The sequence below is a fragment of the Pipra filicauda genome, unplaced genomic scaffold (assembly GCF_003945595.2).
Source record: "Pipra filicauda isolate LSUMZ 115617 unplaced genomic scaffold, ASM394559v2 scaffold69_size3009148_pilon, whole genome shotgun sequence".
In the NCBI taxonomy this organism is placed as follows: domain Eukaryota; kingdom Metazoa; phylum Chordata; class Aves; order Passeriformes; family Pipridae; genus Pipra; species Pipra filicauda.
Window position 1 is genome coordinate 1,206,916 of NW_024104864.1, and position 25,384 is coordinate 1,232,299.

Below are 25,384 nucleotides of genomic sequence, written 5' to 3' on the forward strand. Positions count from 1 at the left end.
GTAAGACAGATGGTTCGATAGATTGAAAACTATATGTATGTAAGGACAATTCAGAATAAATAGTTATTTGCAGAATTTGATGAAGTCTCTTGCTTTACCTCCAGATAGATAATTTGTTTAGGGCAGAAGATAACTTTCTGCAAAAAATTCAGCCAGTTAAAAAAAACCCTCAAAATACGGAGGTAAGAAAAAAAAATCCTAGTTTTTAGCAATATAAATATCTGAGGTGTTATTTGAGAATAAGTATATAAGTCAATCTGAGTCTTTCTGAGTCTATGAAATAAAGATACTAAATAGTATATTAACAATGCTTTTAAGCATATTTATATATACCAGATATTGTAGTGATGTAATTACATAAAGCTGTCTGCAGAGCTTTACTTCATCACTTTTTGTTAACACCAATGAAAATAATACATTGCTACCTAGCTATAAATTTTTTAAAATAGCTTATTAATCATAGGAATAGTGCAATACCATAAAAATATCAGACATTGCATGACATAACTGAAAATTTAAAAAATATCCCATATGCTTCTCCAAGTTTCTTCTAATGCCAAATCACAAAAATTATGAATTATATTGAACAGCTGAAAGAGAGGTCTTCCATTGACCTTGTGAGGGTTCCATCTACATTCTTTGCTGGCTGGCTGGATCCCTGAGGGAAAGGTTATGTCCCTGATTTGCTGTTGAATCCTCTCAGCTGAGGGGAAGGTTCCAGCTGTGGAGGAGGGAAGAGTAGGGAGTGGGAAACAGCACTCCCAGGAGCTTGATGCACAGGTGGCTCTGGTGGAGGGAAAGGAAGAGACCTTTTGTAGGTGCCAAAGAGGAGCTGTATGGGGTTAATGTGCCGTTTTGCAGGTCAAGGTTTCTTCTTGCTAACTTGTATTTGGAGCCACCTCACTCCCAACAAGTCTGAGGTTTTATCCTTCCCCGTTTTGGGGGGGCCCCATTTTTGGTTTGAGCCCTTAGAAGAGCTAATGTCAGTGATCCTGAGCCCTTGGGGAACTCTGGAGGTTGCCCACTTGGGAGGAAAGGAGCAGGTAGGTCTTCTGTAATATGTGATCGCAGTAAATTACTTCATATTCAGGGACGAGGCTGTTTTCTCATGAAGCAGTTGGCAATTTAGATAAAGATTAAAAAAACAGATTTATTTCCCATGAAGAATCAGGATTCATGTCGTATTTTTTTGAGAAGTGATTACATGATACGCCTCTCCATTTATGATTCTGTACCTTAATGTGAGCATTATTATTTAGAGAATTGGTTAATTGCCTTAGCAACAGGAGTGTGTGGTAATGTTACTGAAGTTTAACAGCTGACTGCTACATTACTAGTTTAATTCTGCACTGGTGGTTGAGCTATTTCCTGTAGTGAAGATAAAAATTGCCAGCATGTGAAATCTAGATTAGGGCTATATAACCAGAATGTAGTGCTTATTAGGGAAACTTTCACTGTTTTCTCTTTTTTTTTTGCTTGCCTTGTCTTTTTGTGAGTGTGAAAGACAATTGTAGAAATCTTGATAAATTTACAGGAGAGAAACAAAAATTATTTGGCTGGAAAAGTATGTTATAATGAGAGAATTGAGGATCTCAGTCTGATTTAATTTATTATAAAGATTAAATGATTGTTTAACTGCTTTGTACATGTCCTTTCACAGGAATAAAATGGCTACTTAAAAGATTTCCTAAACTAGCAGAGAAATATATTAGTGGTTTGCAATTAAATCTGTCTAATTGCTTTAATATTTTTAGCAATATGTGTTCTTAGTCTTTGAAATTAATTACCAAGGAAAATCGTAGAGTCTTCATTTCTTGAAATCTTAAAATTTATTGCCTTTCTGGAAGAGAGGCTTTTGTTAAACAGAGAGTATTACATTCATTGAGCTAATACAAGAGGTTGGAATAGATATTTTCATGCTCCAACAACCAAGAAAATTTGCTTTTTATCCATTCACTATCAGAGAATTTTAGTTCTAAAAATTTAATTTCAGCCAGAGTAATCTTTTTTATAGTACTTTGTCTCATGGTTTTTTTAATTCTTATAGTTTATTTTAATGTTAATCCAGAAATTCTAGCATATTTATAAAATAGAAGCTCTCTGGTAATAGAAGAGAACTAATGATGAAAGGATGTTACAGTAAGAGCTTCAGTTAGACAATCAATAATTGACTACTTGTACCTTTTATAATACCATGATACGTTACACAGTGTTCTGAAATAGATTCAGCACTAGAAGAAATGAGAGAGTCTTGGAAAATTAAGAATGAATCTAGTTCAGGTTTCATAATCTGTCTTGCAAAAAAATGTCAAAACATACCTAAATTAATGCAGGACACTTTGATATGCAAAGTGCCCTAGTGCAGAGCTCGGAATTTGTGGTATTTAACTCAAACAAGGCTTAAAACAATGAAGAAGCTGCCCTGATTTATGCTTTTCCACCTGTATTTCTACCAGGCCTTTGCTAGTCAACAATTATAGTCGCTTTGCTCTTTCCCATTTTCTTCATTTGAAGTATTTCTTCTCTTCAGCAGGCAGCAGAGCAGTGAAACCAGGGTCCAGCTGTGGTATTTGCGTTGTGCTAGAGTAACAGTGTTGCTGGGGATATCACTGTGGGGCAAATATGGCCAGTATCTGAGTATTTTGTATCCAAAGATAATATTTGTTACAGGAAACAGGGTCTTAAAAACATCACAGTAGAGCGCATTAAAGCTGTTGTCATTGTTCTGGACCCTGTTAGGTAAAGCAGGAATGCATAATGCATTGGTCATCCACAAGCATAAATATCTTGAAGTTGACAGAAACTTGAGGTATTACCTGTACTACTTAAAACAGTCTCTTCCCAAAACTAGGAGGAATAGCAACAACAAAAAAAACCCTTTCCCCTGAACCTCTAGGTATCAGAAAAGCTGTTTTCCTCTTCCAGCCACTGTAGGCTATAGCAATGATGGGGCAGAGTATCCAGGATAGAGGAAATATCAAATTTAGCATTGCAAATTAGTTTCTTACCTCATTTTATTTCAGGATCCCATTTATTAAGGAACAAATAGAGAAGAGAAATAATGTGTGTGTATTCAGTGAACAGAAGAAGTGCTTATACTTTCCAGATGAAACAATATCATTGCAGAAGTGATTGGAGCAGCAGGTAGACTGTATGTACTCTCATTGCAGAGATGTAATTTGGAGGAAATGAAAGAAAATGACAAGTATTTACTGTCATGAGGTAGTAAAGGAAAATAATAGTTTGACTTGTAACCTTGATTCTAATGTGATGTGGATTGTCAGTGCAAAAATTAATCCTCCTAAAGCTGGTACATAACCTTTTCTATTGTCTTTAAGGTGTTGACTTTAATGTTACTGGTTTTCAAAATAAAAATGTGTGAAACCTATAGTATATATTTGAGTTATTAGGTAGATAAACCATTCAGATACTTTTATTGCTATTTGATAAATATTGTTGAATTTATTCTTTTTTGATATCAGAGGGACCACTTAAAATTTTATACTATCACTATCATTTTACAGTACCATTAATGTCTGACAGATGATTAGTGTGCAGTGAATATGAATGCTAAAGATTAAAATAGACTGTGGGAAATATAAATGTCTTTGTGATTTGGTTTTAAAATCTGCTTTTGTATGCATGCCTTAGTTTTTAAAAAAAAAGTCATGATTTTGTTATGGACTCACAGAAATCATGTTGAGCAACCAGTGCTGTCTAACTCTTTGTAGTCAGAGAAATGCAGATCTTAGTCCCAGAAAAACCTTTGGTGTGGTAAATTTACAGTTCTCTTATTCTTGGCAGGATCAGCATGGGAAATGTTTATTGATAAGGTAGAGCTAGAGCTCCTTCTCAAAAGCTGACTGTTTTAAACCAGACAAAATTTAAATCAAGCCACAAGGAAAATGGGACACTGAGTTGCATAGCAAAGGTCTGGTTTAGGAATTAACTTCTTCTATGTGTATAGAGCTGAACTCGTTGGCAAATATCTAGAAAAGAAAGTTTCCCTGTGGGGTGCAACAGTAGAGGACTTACTTTGTGTTTTGCATGTTCTTGTGGGAAAATGTGTATAGATATTGAATAGACAGATTCTACATAATCACAGCTTAGCTTACAAGAAAGTAGTTGTTGTAGATGCCTATCAGTTTCAAGTTCTGATACCTGTCTAGCAGAGAGGAGCAGGGGCACTCAGCAAGAGTAAACATTTGCCTTTAAACATGGTCAGTTTGGCATCATCCGTTTTAGAGGCATTTCTTCTCTTTGCATTTACTTACTAATCAGTTTTTCATTCTGAAAATAAGTGTTATGATGTAAAACATGCAGACCGTGTAACTTTATCAAGCTATGACCTTACATTTTTATCACATATTAGGATGTGATTATATCTCATATTTAAGAGAGATACATCAGCAAATTTGCACAAGAAAGCCTCCAAACATTCTCAGTAGCTGTGTGTACATCGTGTCAATGCTTGTTCTAATACATCAGTATTCTCAGAAGACCTCATAAATCTCCTGCTTTATCTATAGAGATACTGGCATTTCCTTGTGCAAACCTAAAATTTAAATCTGTTTGCCTACTCTTTAAAAGTCTGGGGTCCTTCCAAAGTATGAAAATCAAACATGACAAGTTCGTGTTGAAGAAAATTGGGGATTTTATTTTTGTTTAGGGTTTTTGGTTTGGTTCAGTTTTTTCCCACTTTGGAGTAGAAGTAAACTTTGTTTCGCTGCCATTCCTTAATTTTTAAATACTTTTTGCATTACAAAGTTTTGATTGTCCTATGCTGATTCACTGACTTTCTGACAGGAATGATATCATTTTTCTGCCTCTTGCAAACACTAATCTATTATATCCTTTCCTTGCTATCTTCATATTTACTGCCTCTCTTTCAAATATTTCTCTCCATTCCAATGTGTTTGTGTGTGTGTCCACTTCTCTTTTCAATTCTGATTTTTTTGAGCTGATTTAGCAAATATATTGGGTCCTTTTCCACAAAGCCTTTTTTAATAAGTATATATTCATTTGGAAAGTTAATAGACTCTTGAGTTTCAAGTATTGAAAAAATCCTGCTTGTTTTGATAAATTAAGCCACAGGGTGGGGGGCAACAACTGACAGTGGACAGTCCAGTTTCCAAATTCAGAATCACTCTGTTTTATTCAGAGACAGGTATCCCAAGCAATGTGATGTTTATGTGCATTGCAGTGAAACAGAGATAAATCTCTCTCCCTAGACTTTGCTCCATATCAACCTTTGTATTTATATTCTTTTAGCTACCTTTAATTAATCTAAATATTAGTTTTTATGCTGAATTGGGAAGAACAGGACTTGGGAAAAGAAAGTTTTTTTTCCCATTTAGATTAGTAAATTTACGTTAGTAAAAAAAACATGTAGAGCCACAGGAACAGTGCCCATACAGAGGTGATCTTTAATCTGCTTTTCAAGTCTTGCAGACAATATAGGATTACAGAAAGGTGATTTTTGTGATTGTTTGTGGGATGGAATAGAATAGATATAGCTTTTATGTTACCGAATGTTTGGTAGTGTTTGTAAGGGTTTAACAGAATGAAAGCTAACCACCTCCATGTTTAACCTCTCTAAGAAGATTTCTGTTCTGACTTTCGCATTAGTGAGAGTCAAAGACTTTATCTAGTCAGTGGTTTCCCTTTCTTATCCTACCTACAGTTTATATACTAAAATTTCAGAATGACTGTATGAATAATATCTCTAGCTTCTGAAAATCAGTGTGGGGGGAAGCCGATGCAATTGATGTGTGTATGTGAAGTTGGATTTCTTCTTGTTTTGCTCCAGGTTTGTCTTTTCTTTTGCTCATGCTACATGTGTGATAGATTCCTCTCAGGGTTCTGTTTAGGCTGTAAAAGCTGTCTCTCCCTAGATGAAACCTGGCTTAATAATTAAAATTGTTATGGGGACTTTTCCAGAAGGCAGTATGGATGGGCTACACTGTATCTTGCTTCCTCTACCCAGTTTGTTTCCCTGCAGGCTTCCTCCCTCACATCACACTGCAGAAACACAAATTAGATTGAGCTTAAGGCATTTTTGTCATTGTCTTGAGTAGAGACCAGGGCCCTGGTAGTGTGTGATATTGTGCTGTGCTGGATCTGCAGCTGTTACTGCAGATCTGCTTCCTGACATAGATAACAAAACCAGTAGATCTTGCCAGAGATTATAGCAATGGTAAAGCAGAGCTGAACTGATAGTCATCCAGCCTCAACAGTTTCTGCTGAGGCTCTTCATTCTGTAGAGAAGGATTTGGATTATTGGAATCAACCACCCCCACTAGCACCATCTCAGTGTCAATTACCTTGCAGAGCCTCGTAATGATAGATATACTTCAACCGTGGCAGTGTTTCAGTTCTCTCAAATTCTGCAAAGAATAATCCCTTGAAGGGAGGCAGAGCTCTTAGTCTTTTTAATTTGAATTGCCAAGGAAATGTACGAGTAGTTTTGATCCCTTTTGATTCTTGTCCAACAAGAACTGGGTTATTCTGAAATAATACTGTATTAGTATGGTAAGTTCTGGAACAGTGTCCTGCTTCACTAAAACATGCAGACTTTCAGTAATTGGCATGGAAAAACTGGGATCCTGAGAGATTTCTGCTGTGTCCTCTTTTATTCCCAAAAGTAGTCAGTCTTTTCTTAAAATTCAAATGCTCCTTGGAAGTTATTCAGTATTCACCAACCATGCTTTCAAACCTTTACTCATGTTTTAACCCATGTTAACTAACGCGATTATAAATTTTAATTCAAATAAAACATAAATGCATATTACAGCTGACATCAAACATGAACATGGTTTGTATAACACGATCTACAAGTGTCTGTTCAAAGTGGCAAAATCATAGTTCATACACATTTACACTTAGAAGGCTTCTTGAAATACATTTTAACCAGCTGCTGGTTACCCGTTTTATGTATATTGAATGGAAGGGCTGATTAACTGTGGTCTATGTTGTACTTTATTTCAAAATCTAATAGAGTAATTATGTGGCTCAGGGGGGTTATAAAACTGATAAATGTAGATACCATTTAACCTGTATCTTGCGTTAGAAAAAAAAGTGTCTCTTCTATGTAATTTGTTGCTGAAAACTTTTCTTAAAAAAATATGTTTTACAATAGTAGAAGATAAAACTATTTGATGTTGACTGATACTTGGAATACCTTTCAATATAGGCACATATATAGTGTCAATTACATTGAATTAAACCAAAGAATAAATGATTCAATGATTCATTGAAAATTTGTCAAATGCTAAATTAAATTTATTTCAATTAAATTCTTAAATTTTTTAAATCTTATTTATTCTGACTTGAATAGCTTCATTGCCAGTTTTGGCTTCTATTGATAGCATGTGTTCCTGTGTGTTTTACACAGCCATTCTTGCTTAACAAATGAAATTCTAGACTAACATCTCTCTTTATTAAGAGTTAAAAATAAGTATATTGATTGGCAAAAGAGCTGAATATTAATATAGCTTAACTGAAATTTATAGAACTGTCATTTGTTTTTCTGGGGTAGGAATGAAATTACTGCCTGTTTTAACATATTGAACTTCCATTTAACAAGTTTTGGATGTGAAGTATTTTCTGTGTTGTACCAGAGACCTCCTGGAATCATCCAATACTAAACAGATGATAATAGAGCTGATGCAGTGGATGAATTTGAGGAATTGCTCATCAGCTGGCTAGCCAGCTGTGAGCAGTTTCTTGTTAGGTAATGAAATTATTTAATATTTTAGACAGCATTGCTCTGCCTAAAAAGAACGTGGTGTATGACCTCAGCATCTGTATTATCTTGTGGTTGCATAACCACAGAAATGTTTGAATGAAAGTCTTTTAAAGTATTTCTTTGGGCATATCGATGTTATAGAGCACAGTCCTTGAAACAATAGAATTGTTCAAGCAATCAAGCAAATGAGTCTCTGAACCACTTACCACTTTCAAAGCCCGAGTCAAGATCGGGTACCATCTTTCTCAATGCATTAGTACCTGTGTATTGGTGTCATTTTTTTCTGATCAAAGTGCCCTTGCATAATGTATCTCTCTGAGAATATAAGTAAGTATACTTAGAATTCTCAGTTAAAAGAGAGTGTTCTGTGATGTCATACATGGAAATTTTCTGACGTATTACTGAATAAGACTGAAAATGCATCATCAAACAGTTCACTTTAGTGACTCAGGGTTCTATTTGCACAGTATACCTTGCTGCTTATCCCAGTACAATCAGAAAACATAACAGAATGATTATTTAATTTTATTTATAAAGTTGAGTTTCTACAGTAAATACATGAATAAGAATGCAAGTTCTGCTAATGGTCTAGTATTGGATGATCCCCTCAGTTTCATAGCCTATTAAATGTCTTAATAGCTAGTAGTCTGGGGATTTTCAGGGACTAAATTTCTTAAAATTAATTCTGGAACTATTTTGTTGTTGTTTTAGCAGGTAATTTCAAATTTAACTTTGAAAGAAGAGAGGTTCATTATAGAAAGCATTTATTTCCTGTTTAAAGGGGTTTTTGAATGTCTCATTAAGATGTTCATAATTTTTCAGAGAAGTAAAGAATTATCTCACTGTTTCAGTAGAAATTTTTCACTCTTTCAGTTCAATGTTGATTTGTTGATAAGACTAAACAAAGTGGTTTGGGGAGGGTCTTAGCACCTGATAAGAATAACATCTAGGACATTCCTATTGCAGGACTGAGCACAAAATTCCCCATGGAAAGTAGTCATATATGTGCTCCTAATTGCTTCTGCTTTGACTAAATTGGGAGTAACACAACAGTGTGCAAGGCAGCATTTGTCTTAAAACTCTGTAATTGCTCATGAAACACAGAACTATAGTTGTGTGGGACTCACTGCTGTGAAGTACCTGGCATAAAGAATTATCCAGAGGTAACTGGGACAACAGGTAATTATCCTATCACCATTCTTCCTTCTATCTGTATTAGCCAAAACAGTGAAACAATTTCAGATAAGAAGGAAAATTATTTAATCACCTGCTGTCATCTCCTACAGACTGCATAATTTGCCACAGGAGCTTCATCCCCTTATTCCTAGTCTGCTGGTTGGGGGTGGAAGTAGCACTTGGGAAAACACGCAGTCTTGCTTTAAAGATTTCCAGTAATGGCTAAGTCCTGTCTCTGTTTAACAGAGGAAGTGCAGTGTGTATCCAAGCTTTGTCATTATATGGATGAAGGCTTAATGTATTATTTTACTTGTATAATTTTCCATAGCAACTTGAAGAGGAATTAATATTTGAGGAAATGTATTTCTATTTTTAGTTACATTTAGTTTGACAGGGCTTTTGACCCCTTTTAAAAAGACTTATTATATGGGCACTTTTCATTCTCTGTCTTCTGTTGTCACTAGTTGTTCTTCATAACTGGTAGTTATGAAGAAAATCTGTACCTTGTGATCACTGTTACTAATTGCTAAAAATGCAACAGCCATTTAAAAAAAATCTCTGCTGTAGGAAAATATGAGAAAAGTTTTAATCTTAGGTAGAGTTTGTATAGATAGTCTTCCATTTTTGCTTGAAGAGCACAAACAAAACTTCCTTAAACCTTCTCTAAACCTGTTATCAGCAAATTCAACGGTAGAGCGTACAAACAGGAAAAACAAATAGTAACACAACACACATGCTGAAATTTTAAATGCAGTTGGTTTTAGTATGAAATCATTGTAGATGGATGCATTTGTCATCAGTGACTGCACATGTGATAACCTGCATCTGTTATGTGTGTTCTGGATGTACAGATACACATGGAGAAAATACTGTGTTAAATATTAATATCCGAAGGCTGAGAAAAAAAGAAAATCAAAATGGCCAAGTTAAAGCTACCTGCTTGGTTTCTTAGGTAAGGCAGAGTGCGTTAGTCTACCATCTGTGCCCAGTGAAAACAGATGGGCAGCAAATGGTATGATTTGCATAGTCCTCCTAAAAGGCAGTAAATTGAATAAAATGGAGTTGGGTTATCATTTTTTTTATCTATATGTCTATATGTTGTTGCTCAGGATCTTGGTTATGTTAGTGATTTTCTGGGTTTAGAACACACAGCCCTCTCATTTGTGTCTGTTTAGTTTTCCATATCCTCCAGTGTGCATTAGGGCAAAAGTATTCTTTTGTCCCTGTTTATTCGCTCTATAGCTTTTTACCAGATATGTTTGTAAACAAACTTTACAGATATGTTCCCCCTTCTATTCCCATATTGTTCATACCTTTGGCTGAATTTGTGTCTGCATTTGTAAATTTCTCTGAAACATTAGCCCCTGTGAATATAATCAATTATACTCTTCACTCACTTCTATAGATTTCAGTTTTCACTCTTGGTTACCTTTCTTTACATTATCTGCACGTGTCAGTGAACTTGTTGAGGTTTATGATTACCTGGGAAAAAAGAGGAAGCCACTATAAACGCAACCTTATAGTGTTGTTTTTCACTACTGCATGAAGTACAATCTCAAAATATAGATTTTAAGGGTAGCTGCCTGGCAATGTGGAGCTTTTGCAGACTAGTAATTATATAGGTTCTCTTTTGGAGGTGAATTTAAAGCTAGAAAGTTTCTGTTAATTATGATATCTGTGTGTGTATATATATACATATGCATATGCAAAAGGAAATTGAAAATTATTGATATTCCACAAATGAAATATTAAATTATTCACCTATATGTGAACTAGCTGATCTTTAAGGTCCCTTCCAAACCAAACCATTCTATGATTCTATGTTATTTGCAAAACATTGCTAGGGTCATTACCTGTGAGTAACTGCTTTTCACAGTTTACTACTTCAGGTTTAGGGTTGATTGAGTTCAGTCACATGGTGATTGTGTTTATATTCTGTTTCTGGAACAGATGATTCCAAAAATGACAAAGACCTTGAAAGGCAGTCTTATTCAGAAGAGATGAAAATATGTAGTCCTGTGAGTTTTCCTAATTCATGAGGTATCTGCAGATACTTTGGGAAATAAAATAGCTTCTAAATTCATAGGAATAAAAAAAAAATCTGAATAGTGTGGATGTAAATTTGCATTTGACTTGAATAAACAGACATATTTTTCATAACATCCGTTCAGCTATCTGACTGTAATCTATATACATATAGACTTGCCATTAAATACAAGCTTTCTGTAAGCCTTAACCTGGAAGAAATCAAGCTTACCAAAAGCAAATTTTTCAGCCAGTATAGATCATAATGGATATTTAACTGTCTTTGAGATTAACTCTTACATTATTTATATGTGTAAACAGAGATATCTATGTCGAGAAAAATAATCAAGACGAAGGTCATGGTAGACCAAAATCTCACGCTTATTTGGTGCCAAAACAGTTCAAATGAACTCATGGTAAAACTAAATCCTTCTATGTTTAAACCAAAACCCACTAAGAGTTACTTTTTAATGTAGCAGCACCCAGTGAATCTACAGCAAATAAAAGGCCACAAAGCTAGGATTAGGTCACATGTCCTTTTTAAGGAATTTGGTGAGCCCAGCTACAGGAAGTTAACAGAATGAAGGTTGGTAGGGGGGCTTTTATTTTTTGCAAAGCAATGGAGAAGTCTCAAAAATCATAAACAGTATGATTTCCCAATTTGTTTTGGTAACAAAGAGGTGTTACATACATGTATTAAAAAAATATTGGATATAAGAAATAATAAAACACCAAATACCTTTTTACATTGTGATAAAGAAACCAAGATGATGTGTAGCTCTGGTTTCGATAGTTGAAAGAAGTTGAGCACACATTCTAGATCATGTATAAAATCACACAGGAACTATTCAAGAGCTAACCAAATTGCTGGTGACACGAAAATAGAGGAGCTCAGGGTATTTTGTTTTTATTTATGCAGAAGATGGACAAGCTTGTTCAGACTTTCAAAGCAGGAAAGTTCTGCTAATAGAGTTATTTAATTTAGCATAAAAAGGCATAATGAGATACAAAAGCTTGAAATGAAAGCTAAATATTTTGATTCTACATACAGCATGACATTCTTAATAGTGAGGATAACAAAACTGGAGCCATATACTTCAGAAATCAAAAAGATAGAATATCTTCTGTAAAGAGAGAAAAAACAAGGTTGAATCCCATTTGAAGCACAAAACCTAGGAGTGTGGCATTTATTTATACCAGAATATGCACTGTTCTTAGCAGACAGAAAATTAATGTGTATGAGACTTGCAGAAACTCATGAGGGAGCTGTAAAACTGTATATTCCAGGAATTGAATACTTTATTCAGACCTGCGAATCTAGGTGTTGAGGGTGATGTTCTCATAATTGTTATCTTTTGACAAAATCCATCCTGTGAGACAGATACAACTGACTAACCTTTTGGTTGGTTTGGTTGGTTAGTGGTGTGGTTGAATTCTTTGATCATTCTAGTACTTGACTATTTAGATAAACACATTGGTGCTTTTTTTAACTGATAAATCACTCAATACAGTGGAATAAGTCTTCTGCAAGAAAAAGCTGTCCTATATTCGGGTTACACACTAAATCAATTTTACAGTTGGTTTATATAATGGTGTAACCAGCCCACAAGCATCTGCTCTTAGGGTGCTGCATAGTCCTACTCAAACATGTACCAGTCAGTGCAGATCAGATGACAAGGACTCCTTCAAGCAGCAATGCTACTTCTGCAGCACCCCACAATTCCCAAATGCTTTAAAGAAGAGGCTATAAATGGAGATCACGCATTTCTATGTGTCCCTTTTAATAAAACAGTGGATGTGAGACGATGGTTTCTGCTTAGTAATTATAACCCCTTACTTTAGTGTTCATTTCTGTGCATAGGTTGCTTTTAGTCATGGAAGAAGTTATTTAAGTACTCAAAAAAAGTTAGAGCTGCTTATTTACATCGCTTGGTGTCATTTTCTTCTATGAAATAATTTTAAGTTTGAAAAGGGTGCCATATGTAACTTAAGAGTTTTTACTTGACAGGGAATATCTGTTAGCTGCATTGGCATGCCTTGGTAGGAGGTTCTTTATGATACCATGTCTTCACTTCCTTGTCCTTGCAAAGAGGAATGAATCAGACTGCAGTCCTTGTTATTGCAAAAAGATTTAATCTTATGCTATGGAAGAATCACCTATCTTAATGAAGAAAAATATGTTTTACCTCAGCACCTTCTGGTCCTAAGAAGTTAAATATCTGCTGCAAGTAACACTAATCTCACCTTCAGAGTCAGTTCTGAAGTATCTGCACTTTTGCTTCTCAGTGAACACACAAAGATTTTCAAGTCTTTGGATTCCATTAGTACTGAACTCTGAGAATAAGGAGACACATCAGATTTGTCTGTATCATATAGTAAAAATGAGTAACAGAACAAAAATGCTGTTGAGTGCTATGGGAAAGTGTGGTCATAGATCATGCTATGAAAAGCTTTGGCCATTGATGCTTCTCCTGTGTATGTAACTATTCACTTGCAGCTTTGATTTCCAGTTAAAAATGTTCATATTTGCATGTGCTCTGACATAAGGCATCCAAGATACAGTGAGTATGGATATGACATGAGAATATCAGATCTATACTAACCAATCTTTATACAAATGACCAAAAGGATTTTGAGAAAAAATCTGAATGAGGTTGTAATATTGGAGAATGGAAATTTTCTTCAACTTGTGGTGGAATGGCCCAAAACATGAGAGTGTAAATTCTTGGTTAATAATGTGTTGTGTTGTCATGGAAGTCTGCATCTTGGAAGCTAAATCCAAGTACTTAAAATTAGGCATCTTGACAACTGATTTTTTTTTTTTGCAAGATAGTGATTAAATTTGAAATATCAGGATGTTGAAATACTCTTTGAAAAAGTGTTGCATACAAGTGAATGCAGAGCAAAAAATCCTATTTTTCTCACATAGATCTTAAAGCCAGGATTAAAAGTTGTTTTCAGAAAGTACATTTTTTCTGTTAGAATGTTATTACTGTCACACTTTCACTGCTTGATGCACGTAATTCTTGTTCTACTTGTTTCACTCTAGATCCCAACAGACATCCAGACTTAGTTTTTGTCTTTTTCCCTTTTATATATAAATTAGGATAATCTGGCATGTCTGGGAAGGCCCCTGAGGTATCCAACATACTGATAAGAGAAAGAAGATAGTGACTGACTTTTATTCTTGGAACCCAGGGTGTCTACTTAGAGGTATTCAGATGTATTAGTCCCCCCTATTAATATCCTCAGAGATACTCCATTCTCCCTGATAGCAGAGTCATCATTTAATGAAAAGGCAAAAGTAAAAAGAATAAATTCAGTCCAAAGCCTAAACTGTATCTACTTCTGCTGTATGTCCTGATAGAATACACTGTTATGAAAAGATTTGATGTGGTAAGGTTGTACTTCTCCATGCTTGGCAACAAAGCACAGAATTTGCAGAAGATGGGCTAAAGTGCCAAGAACATGTGCCAAGTCATCATACCTCTTCAGCTCCTTCCGCTGGAAGGACCTCACTGCAGCTCTCAGAATGTTTGAAAACCACCATCAGTCAGTGATAATGCTGCTATTTAAGGGTCAGTCCTTACTTCAGGGCAATTGGCCAGACTGAAGCAGACGACACAATTTCTCTCTTATTTTGGTAATTTGTGAAGTATTTCAGAGTGAACACTGATGCATACAAATGTGAATTTTTGTAGAATGTCTTATTTGTTTGGGATGTGCTGAGTGAAATCATCTACTTTGTTAGCATGTTTCCTAGAAAACGAACTTAGCATGATCCTGATGCTGGAGGATGAGAAATGCTTAATCAGGGCAATACCACTGTAATTTTCCTTAAGGACAAGCACTTACTAGTGCCATGTATTTGTACTGAATATTAAACTCAAGTTAAAGGGAAAGCACTTACCTACTGAAACTTCCACTTGGTTTGAAATCCCCACCGGGTTGATTGCTTGCTTGGTTGGTTTTGGTGCTTCCCCTCATGTTACAACAGGTAGTTGAGAAGAATGTGGAGTGCCACAGAACAGTCATTTAAAATGGACCATCAACCATCAACCCTTAAAAAAGTGTCTTAGGCTACAATACATCTTTATTGTCCATTTTAAATAGGTTATTTAAATGATGCAGGTTTTTATTATTTTATCAGTTATGATCGTATTCAGGACTACAGTTTGGGAGCAAGCAGCACATGGAGTTACTCACTCTATTCCTCTGCCTTGCTGTTCTATAATGTAGCTATGATACTCTATATGCAAGTTTTCATCTACAGATACCAGTTTTATAAAACACTATCTCCAGCTTACAAATAGGGAAATGAAGGTACAGGGAAGAAAATATACTTTTTTTTTCCCTTAAGGTTATCCACTAGACCAGTTAGCAAAACCAAGAGTAGAGCTCATGTCCCTCAAGGTCAGTGGTACCCATTAAACTGCTTGTTTAACAACTGGAAAAGTAATTACTTCATACTTTAAAGTTTTAAACCTCGAAGTTGCTAATTTATGGATTATACTTCTCTGAGGCCAATATTAGAACAGTTTACTGTGTGTCTCTTCTCCTGTGAAAGGGGAAGTAAAGAATCTGACATTTACGTGCAGGTAAAATAAGTGGACAGTTGGCTTTTTTGCTCAGGATTTTACAATATGCTAATATGATTATATATTAGAAGTAGATAAGGCTTGATGTTGTAAAATCTCTTTTCTGATCATAATCTTATGGATTTAATATGTATGAAGGTGCTTCACATGTTTCACGCACCATGGTTGTTAATAATGTATTTCATATTTCTCCTTTTGCTTTACTTTTCGATAATATTCTGGAACAGCAGTTTCTTGTTAAATTCTCTGACTCAGAAGGGAAAGACCATCATCTAAGTTAGGGAGATTGCAATTTAGCCATCTCAAACCATGACAAGCATGCAGAGAAAAAAATATCTGGAGAGAACAGATAGAAAGCTACATTCATGATATATCTGGACAACAAGCGTGTCAGTGTTGCTTCCAAGTGAACTCGCTGGGTAGCCAGAAGCAATGTAGCTGTGATTTCACTCAGACTGGAGATTAGATTAGGGAATGCAATTCACAGGTTGAGTTGTGGAACTCTGCTGGGCACTGCATTGTTTTGTTGATCAGACAGAGACCAGTAGTAACATGTGAGCTTTTATGAAAGTGTGAAATGACTCACTCTAAAAATCATTTTCTTAGGTTTAAAAAAGAAAACCTGCTGTGGAAGAGTGTTACTGACATAAGTCCTAAATTATTAATTCGTAATGTCTTGATAAATACAAAAATCTGATACATTCATGTGTTATATGTACCAATAATGTATAAAAATAAACTTAAGATGCATCCTGCTGAATTTTTGTGTTAATTCATGCACTTTATTTCACAGGCAAAAAAAATACAAGCAAGAACAGATCACTCAGTTGTACGTGTTTCAAACTGATGATGTTGGTACTTTAATTAGAATAGTGGAAAGTCAGCATAAACTCTTTTGTTTTACAGAGAGCAAGAAGAATTGAGGTTAATTAAAGGTTAATTGGAGTTTAATTGGTAGTTCTTTTTTTCCCTCTTTACTTCTGGTAATGACAGGAATGTTAGAATCCTTGACTTTGATGGCAACAGATTGGGCAGGCCTGGTGTTGATTGCTATTGCCAACATGAAAGTGGTGCTGCAGTTCTGCAGCTCCAGTTCTTAATCAATGAGGTAAGGACATATTTACTCAGATTCTTCTGTATAAATTTAGTTGAATAAGTCAATCAATGTATTATAATTGAGTGATATAACTTCTCACATTGACAAATTGTGCCAACAAGTAAGTGGCATACATCCAGAGGACGTTCACTGTGCTTTTTAGAAGACTATTTATGAGACTGCATGCAGGGAAAAGTATTGCCTTCATATACATCAGTATAAAGCACTGAACAAAAAGCAGTCAATATATGAATGTGTGCAGGGAGATGTAAAATCAATTAAATTACTAAATATGCTGCACGGTCTTGTTTCAAATAGAAATTAATAAATGACCTAAATCTTTCTCTGGAAATATATTGATGGTTATTGGCTAAAAACACAATACTTGGGGATATGCTATTACTTGAAGCAAGAAAAAGCAATAGCAGAGATCATCAATCAAACCATCATGCTTAGTCTTTGTAAATAGTTTGTTGAAATCAAGTTTAGACAACATAAAGAAACAGTGACAAATTGTAGCTTGCTCTGCAGAAGATTTCTGAAGATGGTAATAGGCAAGAAGTCTTTCTGGAACATAAAAATCAGGTTTTTTCTTTAGGACCTTATAACTAGGCCAAATCTAGTTGTAGTTCAGTTTTGATTAATTTTCTACCATGACATAAGGAAACACTTTTGACAGTTTCAAGTCCTCTCTCTATAGGTGGAGATCTCAGAACTTCTCCGAAGAGTTTTAGTTTTCTGGTTTTTTAAACCTGAGAAATATTTTTTTTTTCTACCTCTGTTTGGAGAAGGTAACTGAACCACATAAACTGAGGAAGGAGGACTAAAACTTTAGAAACAATCAATACAATGAAATTCTTTAGAGGAATACAGGGATGAAAATAGGCAAGGTTTGAATCAGGTTTTCATTAGGTGACCATCAAAATCCCTAATCCATAGAATTAATTTAATTTCTGTGGTGGACATTCTTTCTGACTCTTTGGGAGATGAGAATTAAAGCACGGATTACACTGTATTAGAGAAGGTTCACTTTTGTAAACTTCGTTTGCATAGCTCAGTGTTGAAAATCCAAGATGCAAAAAAGTTTACCAGTCCATCATAGCTGGTATGAACTAAGCTTTTCAGTTACATCCTTGCCCTTCCTCAGCATCGCCTTCTGTTTGAGCAATATCTAGTTCCTCTCTGCAACAGTAATACACAAGAAGAGATCTGTATAAGACTTGATCTGAGGTGTAAATGTAGTAAGCCTCTTCAGGAGCAGTTCAGAACTTCACACCTCTGCAGTCATTTTCACAGGTCATCAGAGTACTATGGCGAGGAGAAAGAGAGCCAGAAATTACTCCAAGCTGCCCAGTCAGATAGAGGTGTGGACTTTGGAAGATGTCCATTTTCGGGACAGTCTTCATAGTATTGCTGATCTGTGATAAGGACTTTGTCCTTTTGTCTACATCTCTTAGTTCTTCCTAGGTTCTCTCCCCCCATTACCTGTCCCTACTTTCTCATTTGCACCTTCTTTTCATAATTCCGATTTTGAATATTCATGTTATTGTAATATGACTACTAAACTGTACTTGGCACTGTTGCTTGTGTACATGTGTGTGCACTAATCCCTGTATCCTTTAGTTACATCCTTGACACTCACCTTTTTAAATAAGTGTTGTTTGTTCTCCATTTCATTAATCTCTATGTTTACATGGAAATGCATGAGAGTTGGCATGTATAACCTTGGTACAAAGGTTTTTGAATTTCAAATTGATGGAGTTGTAATTTAATTTTGGCTGATCTGGTACAAATTTAATATGTTTAGATTTACCAGATTAGCTCAAATTTATTATTATTTATGGTAGATTTTTTTTTCTAGAAGAAAGGAGCCATTTTTCATAAGCTGTCGATTTTACAGGTAGATCGTTAACAGTGAGGATCAGAATAAGACAGAACCTGCAGAAAAGTAACGTGTTGCTGTATTTTGTGTCTGCTCTAGGGTGCTTTGGTCAGTGCATGTGCAGATGATGCACTTCATTTGTGGAATCTCCGACAGAAACGACCAGCTATCCTACATTCTCTGAAATTTAACAGAGAAAGGTAAGAATGTGTGGCACAAAATAAATATCTCATTAAAAAAACCCAAAAACTTTCTGGATTTCTTACCATTTTACCTTTTGGCAGGTGGATAAAGATGTATCTTGATTTTTTTTCTATGAGTCTTGTTTCCATAGAACAAAAACTTCACTTTCTGCAGCCTTCTCAGAACAGGAGAAATTGTGTCAACTTTTTGTCAAAGTGCTCCTCGTTTTACCTTCTGTTTGCATGAACTGCCTTGAACGATACTGTGGGGGTGTTTTCTTAAGACAAGACACAAGCACTGTGATCCTTTTGGCTTATCTGTTGTTCAGTATTAGATAGAGTACCTCAGCTGGCTGTAGGAGGGTAATAATTATTTTCTTTACCTTGAAAGTGGTTTATTTTTGTAATATATTGGAAGTTTAGCAGAAATAAATTATGAATTTGGGAAACTATGGTAAATTTCAAGTGAATCAGAGACTCTTTTCTTAAATTTTACTTTATGAGTACCTAATTGTAGGAATCCCTACTGAAAATAGATTAAATAAGTGGTTGTAATTTTCAAAGTCAAAGAGAAGCTGAGCACTTTAATCTGTATTTAGTAAAACCTGCTATGACTTTACAGAACTTCAATGCTACACTGTTATTAATATTAAAAAAAAGTTCCCTGTTTCTATTAAGGAATTAGGTCGGTAGTCAGAACACCAAGACTCACTGCATAAATGCAGCAGTTGTTTTTGACTGGAGATTTAAGTGATATTGTCATTCTGTTAGCATACACATTCAGTGTTTATTAAGGTGCAGCAACTTTTTTTGATATTTGTATATGTGCTTATGCAGTGATGAAAGGTACCAGGACTTTTACTAGAGCTGTGAAGTAAACAGAGTCATCAAAGCTTTAGCTGCAGCAAATCTGAAAATCATTATGGAAATACATTTTTCTTTGTTATTATCCATATACATGTCATGTTTGCACTCAAATGTCACCAAGGGACATGTTTTGTTGTGGGAAGTACACATAATAATTTAGAAAATATTCAGTCTGATTCCAAAGAATTTATAACCTATAGCAAAAGTGCATCAAGTGGTTTGGGGCTGCGTGAGGGAAGATGAAAAAGAAAAATTATGTGTACATTTGCTAGCTGCTTTTGAACAGTAGTTCATCATTTTACATATGTTGAAATATTTGAATCTTGGTATTCTCATCAGGCAGGTGCATTATGCACAATTTGTCATTGATAAATCTAAATATTGTAGAAGTTATTCCAGTACATCTTGGTCTAACTCTCCCAGCCACCAATCTGACTTACAACCTAAGGAATCAAGGCTTATAAAAGTGCAGTCTCTGTTCGTCTCTGTTTGCCTTCTCTTTGAAGAAAGTAACATGGTATCTTGGTCAGTATTTTGTCAGAATTTCTTGATAAAATAAATTCACACACATCTGGGCTTTGTTGAGAAAAAAACATTTGTCATCATGTTTACCTAAATTTTCCATTTCCTCTGACATCCTGAAACACTGGGCAAAATATTTGCAAGCAAGTTATTTGGAATACTGGAAAACTTTGCTTAAAACCAAATTTTCTCTAATGATATTTTTGAACTGAGGTTTAAATAGGAACTGAGAATGTAGTTATTTGTAACAAATACATGGCTAATTATACTGCCTAGTATAAGTTGTAAGTTGTGAGTAAAAAAAAATACTATTAGTTCTTTTATACATATTTTAAGTAACTGGTTCAATTACTGCCATTTAAATAATTTTTATTAACACATCAAAGGCTATGAGGCAAATATCCTGCTATATTATATTGTCAAAGAAGTAAGTCCAGTTTTAAATTAAAAAAGAGTTTTCATTAAGTACAAAGAAAGAACATTGTAGACAGTTCATTTCTTCTCAAGATTCTCTAGCACTGCCATAAGCTTCTAGTTGTTTGGGGTTTTTTTCCAAGCACTTCATTTTTATTACATTTTCTTTTTAAACACTTATCGATTAACTTCAAATCATCTAACTTCCAATTTTCTAAGCTCAAGTTACATATTTAGTGCGTAAAATTCAACATAAACTTCTGTGAAGCAGAATAAAGTTAGGTTAAAACCCTAATTAACCCTTTCAATTTGGAACATTTCTCATTATATATGCCTAATGTAGTTAAGTCTAAAAGAGAACTTCCCTTTTTTTCTGGATATATTTTTGATGTTAGAGAAAAGAAAATATAAATTACATGGTGCTTTGCTATAAAAAATCAATTGCAAATCAGATATAAGGGGAATTTGAGATGCTGATAAAGCAATAAGATAAAAATTTATTTTCTTCAAGAAATTCAAAGGTATGTTTTTCCAAAAAGTAATATCTTCTTCACTGTTGGAACAGTTACAAACATTTTATTTTCATCCTTCCCTCTCATCTTGCAGGAGAAGGTTAAATGGAAGCCAGATTCATATGTAATAGAGACAGATTCTTTCCTTTGTCTTAAGTTTGTGACCCAATGAAGGACCTGGTTTTGATGTTTCTTAAATGGGGAGAAATGCTTGTTGAGAGAAAATAGGTTTTAAAATACCGATACATGTTTTCAGAAAATAGTATAGTATTGAAAAAGGCCATACAGGGAAGTGTTTAGACAGCCAAAGGCTAGTTCTTACAAGAATGTAATTTATAATGTAATTTAATTTTAGCTTTAGACAGCTTCTACAGAGCCAATCGTGTAATTATTCAGATGCATTTTGGCTATGAAAATGGAACATGTGACTCCTTCAAATTTTTCTATTTGCACATCTCTCTTGAGGGTTTATAAAATTTGTAATTTTATTCATACAGTATGTTTGTCTCCTTGATGCACTGTTTGGTTTAGATTTTTGAACAAATGGCAGATTTCATGAACTGATGTAATAGAATGCACTTAAAGTTCTAATATTTTAGCTGCTTGTGATGATGAAGATAACTTTCATGTACAATCAGTTTATTGTGGGTTTTTATGATATTTGATGCATGAAACGTACAACTGTTGGGTGAATGTTGCTTAAGTCTTTGGCTATTCCTCAGTGCACCAGTCATCATATTGTTTAACTGTTTAATTTGCAATTTACTTCTGCTTCTTGACATTTAAGACTGCAGGATAATAGACTAAAATCTGCTCTTAGTAGTGTCTCTGCAATTACTTGAGTCAAATTTCCCAGAGAGTATACATACAAATATATCCCCCATTTCCCTCCCATAAAAATAAAAGACATTTGTTCTTTTCTTTGGCTGTTGGTAACAACATAGTTATAAAGAGCGAAGAACTCTTAAATGCAGCACACTAGTTGTCTTTCACTTAGCATGTAGCATTCAGTATTAAGGCACTGAATGGTTTATGAATAATAATTCACTGACAAGTTGCACTTTTATAACCATTAAATCAGAGTTTGCAGCTTCTCCAGATTTATTTTTCTCTTCTTCTGACCTATTGTTAAACTAATGATGATGCAACATTATCAATACTAATTTGTATCATAATTCACTGTTCCTTTACTAAATATCTCTTTGGAGCAAGTGTGGAAGGAACACTGAGGAAATATAATGGCAGATTTTTTTGTTTTACAGTTTAATGCTCTGGACTTTTTAGCAAATTATATGTTTTTGCCATGTATCAAAATATAAGGTAATGATCTTAAATTCCTATTGCTATATTTGGAGTGTGATACAATGCATTAAGAACCTTCAAGAAGATAAAAATGTAAGCTTGACCTCATACCAAGAGCTGTAATGATAAGACAGTTTCTCAAAGACATGCTTGACTGTAGCATATGGTTGATAATGTATGATTCGCTGTTGCTTTTACAAATACGATGGACAGGTAAAACTTTTTAATCTCTGGAAACACTCTGTAAGAATCTCCTCAGTATTTTTAAAGGTTAACATTATGGACACCTTCCATACTTTAGTGCCTCCTTTTCCTTCCTTGATGTCATAGGAGATACCAGATTCATCTTCAGTAGGCATTTTAGGCAAGACAAATAACTCGGTTACTGGAACTAGGCACTGTCTCTATCTGCTGCAAAGAACATTAGGATTAAATAAAATCACTGAAAACTGTTATAGGTCTTAACTATTTTTATTATAATGAGAGCAGACTTCAGAAAGTACAGCTTTAAATACACAACAGTTTACGAATTCCTGTTTAAGATTAGTGCAGCTGGGATAGGAAAACCAGCAAGGATTACAGTGTGAAATCCAGGTCCTTTAGGCCTGCAGGCACTAATTTCACTTGTGAATACAGTTCTTCTGTCATTCTGAAGCTGAGCTGGTTCAGTTGTGTCAACTGACATGGGGAATAGCCCCTCCTCTCTTTCTTCTTTTAGCCAGTGCTAACTGGTGTGTAACAAATAAGCCACAACAACTTATCCACTGACTTAACATACATGAACACGGTATACAAGTTCTGTTGGGTCTTTAAATCCATCTGCATGCCCTCTGCACTGATACCATGACAATACCATAAGTGCCCTTCTGCAGGAGAATCACCAGGAGACACAATCTGTACAACTGACTTTGAGGTTCTAATCTGTGACATTTCCTTCAGTGTTAAGGGTATGCTGGCACAGAGGAAGAGGAGCCTTTTAAGTGGGTGACTTTTAGAGCAATTATGTTAACTGTTACTTACTATTGATTAGAAACTTGACTCCTACAGCTGAGATTGTGCAGTATTTGAACAAGGTGACTGAGAGCATTAAGGCTATTTTTTCATATGGTCTATATTCTTTCCTGAGAGTAGCTGTATCTTTGTCTCTTTGTCTTGCTGTATCTTTGCAGGATTTTGTATCCTGTGTTGTTAAGAGCATTTAAAATATTTGGTCTCTCCTTTGCAGATAAACCTCATCAAAATGACAGCAAGAGGCTCTTGAATGGTACTGGTGACTGGCTGAGCAGTCTCAGCAGTACCTGTATCTGTTTACTTGTGTGATAGGGACTTGTGAGTTACTTTAAGTAGATTACCTGTCTCACTGGCTGTTCAAGGAACTGAATTCCTGTGATAGCTTGCCTGCTCATAAATGAACCTCCTGGTTGATATTGTATAACTGCAAACTCTGTATTGTTTATGTACTTTTAAATTAGTCAGAGATCTGTCATCAAGCATGAAAACAGTTCAGTGCAGTTGCACAGCCATGCTATACTACAAAACAGGTTCTGATTACATGGTGTGGTCCAGCATTTAACTATTCCAAAGAACCACTGCATTCAAATGTAAAGCAGTATTTAACCATGAAACCTGCCACAGTTTCTGGGTTCTGAAAAGGATGTAAATTCTCTCAGGTTGATGATGGAAAAAAAATGAGGAAACCAAAAGAAACCATGCGATTGGCATTCACTTCCACATCTTGAAGAAGATTTCATAAAAGTTTCTTCTGCAGGTTTTTTGGTGTTTGGAGGGTTTTTTGTTGGTTTTTGTTGGGTTTTCGTTGGTTGGTTGGTTTTATATGTGTGGTGTGGTCTTGCATCAGCATCCATCAAACAATGATGCTCAGGCGTTTCAAAAACCAATGTTTTCATGCACTTATTGAGCTTGAAAAGATTCCTGAAGCTCATAAAAAAACTTTGATCTGGAGGGCCTTAGTACTTCAGGGCAGGAAAATGAGCATTGTCAGATGGTACTTCAGAAAGACAAAAGACTGGAAAGTTTCTCTGGTGAGACTGACCCAAATCATGTTCATGTAGCTACCACATGCCTTTGTCTTCTCTATTAAAAAAAAAATTAAAAAAAATAAAAAATAAAAAATAGCATACTTTTTTCAGGTCTTACATCATCTTATGGAATATTTCATAGCACACTTGACCTGTAGGATCAATGAGAGCCACAGATTTGTCCTGGAAAGGTGGCATGCAATCTAGCTGAAATGAAGAATGTCTTGGTCATAAAAAGGAATCAAGCACAAGCACTTTGGTTTCTTTTTTCTTTGACACACATTACTAAACAATCAACAAAGCAAAAATGCAAAACATAGATTTGTTTATTGATACCAAGAATCAACAGGTTTGAGAGATTTATGAGACTATGCAATTCCAATAAAGTAGAATGAAAACTCAGGTGATCCCTAAAATTTTCTTTTTAATAGATCTTAAACATATGGGCCTTCTAGTGAAGACCTAGTTGCACACCAGACAACTCATATACCTCCCTTCATATAATAAACAAGTTGAATTTGTCTTGTATTAAGATATACAAAACATCTTATGACCCCGGTAAGAAAGGCGCTGAAGACTGTAAGTCAGTGTTCAAAATGCAATTTATTATAGCCAGCAGTACAAAGAATGAGAGAGTAGCATAGGAAATCCTACATCTGTATAGATGCTGGGAACCCTGAGCTGTGCATCATCCCACAGGCCTTCAGCCAGCAGGCATTGCAGGCCCCATTCATACATAGTGTTACCCCATTTTATTCATTCAAGTTATTATAGGATTTTCTTGTAATGCACACAACTGTATGCATTACTTCTATTGTCAGACATTAACACTAAAGCTTCCCTCTGCACTGTTGGATGAAGGTGGTGCAACCACTGAGCGGGATTTGCCTGCAGGCTTCTCTGTGACAATGAGCTGGCTCTGTTTATCCAGCTTCCAAGGGTTTCATAGAGCATAGCACAGCCTGTAGACCACACTGCACAAGTGGCCCCAGGCGCCTACTCAGTTTAAGTGATGTGTGGAT

General features: G+C 35.2%; 1 protein-coding gene across 11 annotated transcripts in view; it reads left to right on the forward strand.

Annotated features, from left to right (window-relative positions):
* The window catches only part of STXBP5L (syntaxin binding protein 5 like), a 192,674-nt gene that overhangs the window by 53,535 nt on the left and 113,755 nt on the right, over nucleotides 1-25,384 (forward strand). For all 11 annotated transcript variants that reach the window (XM_039388892.1, XM_039388893.1, XM_039388895.1 and 8 more), the window contains exons 3-4: nucleotides 16,573-16,654; nucleotides 18,624-18,724. In XM_039388892.1, the coding sequence (XP_039244826.1) occupies nucleotides 16,573-16,654; nucleotides 18,624-18,724 (183 nt within the window). The remainder of the gene's footprint in view (nucleotides 1-16,572; nucleotides 16,655-18,623; nucleotides 18,725-25,384) is intronic.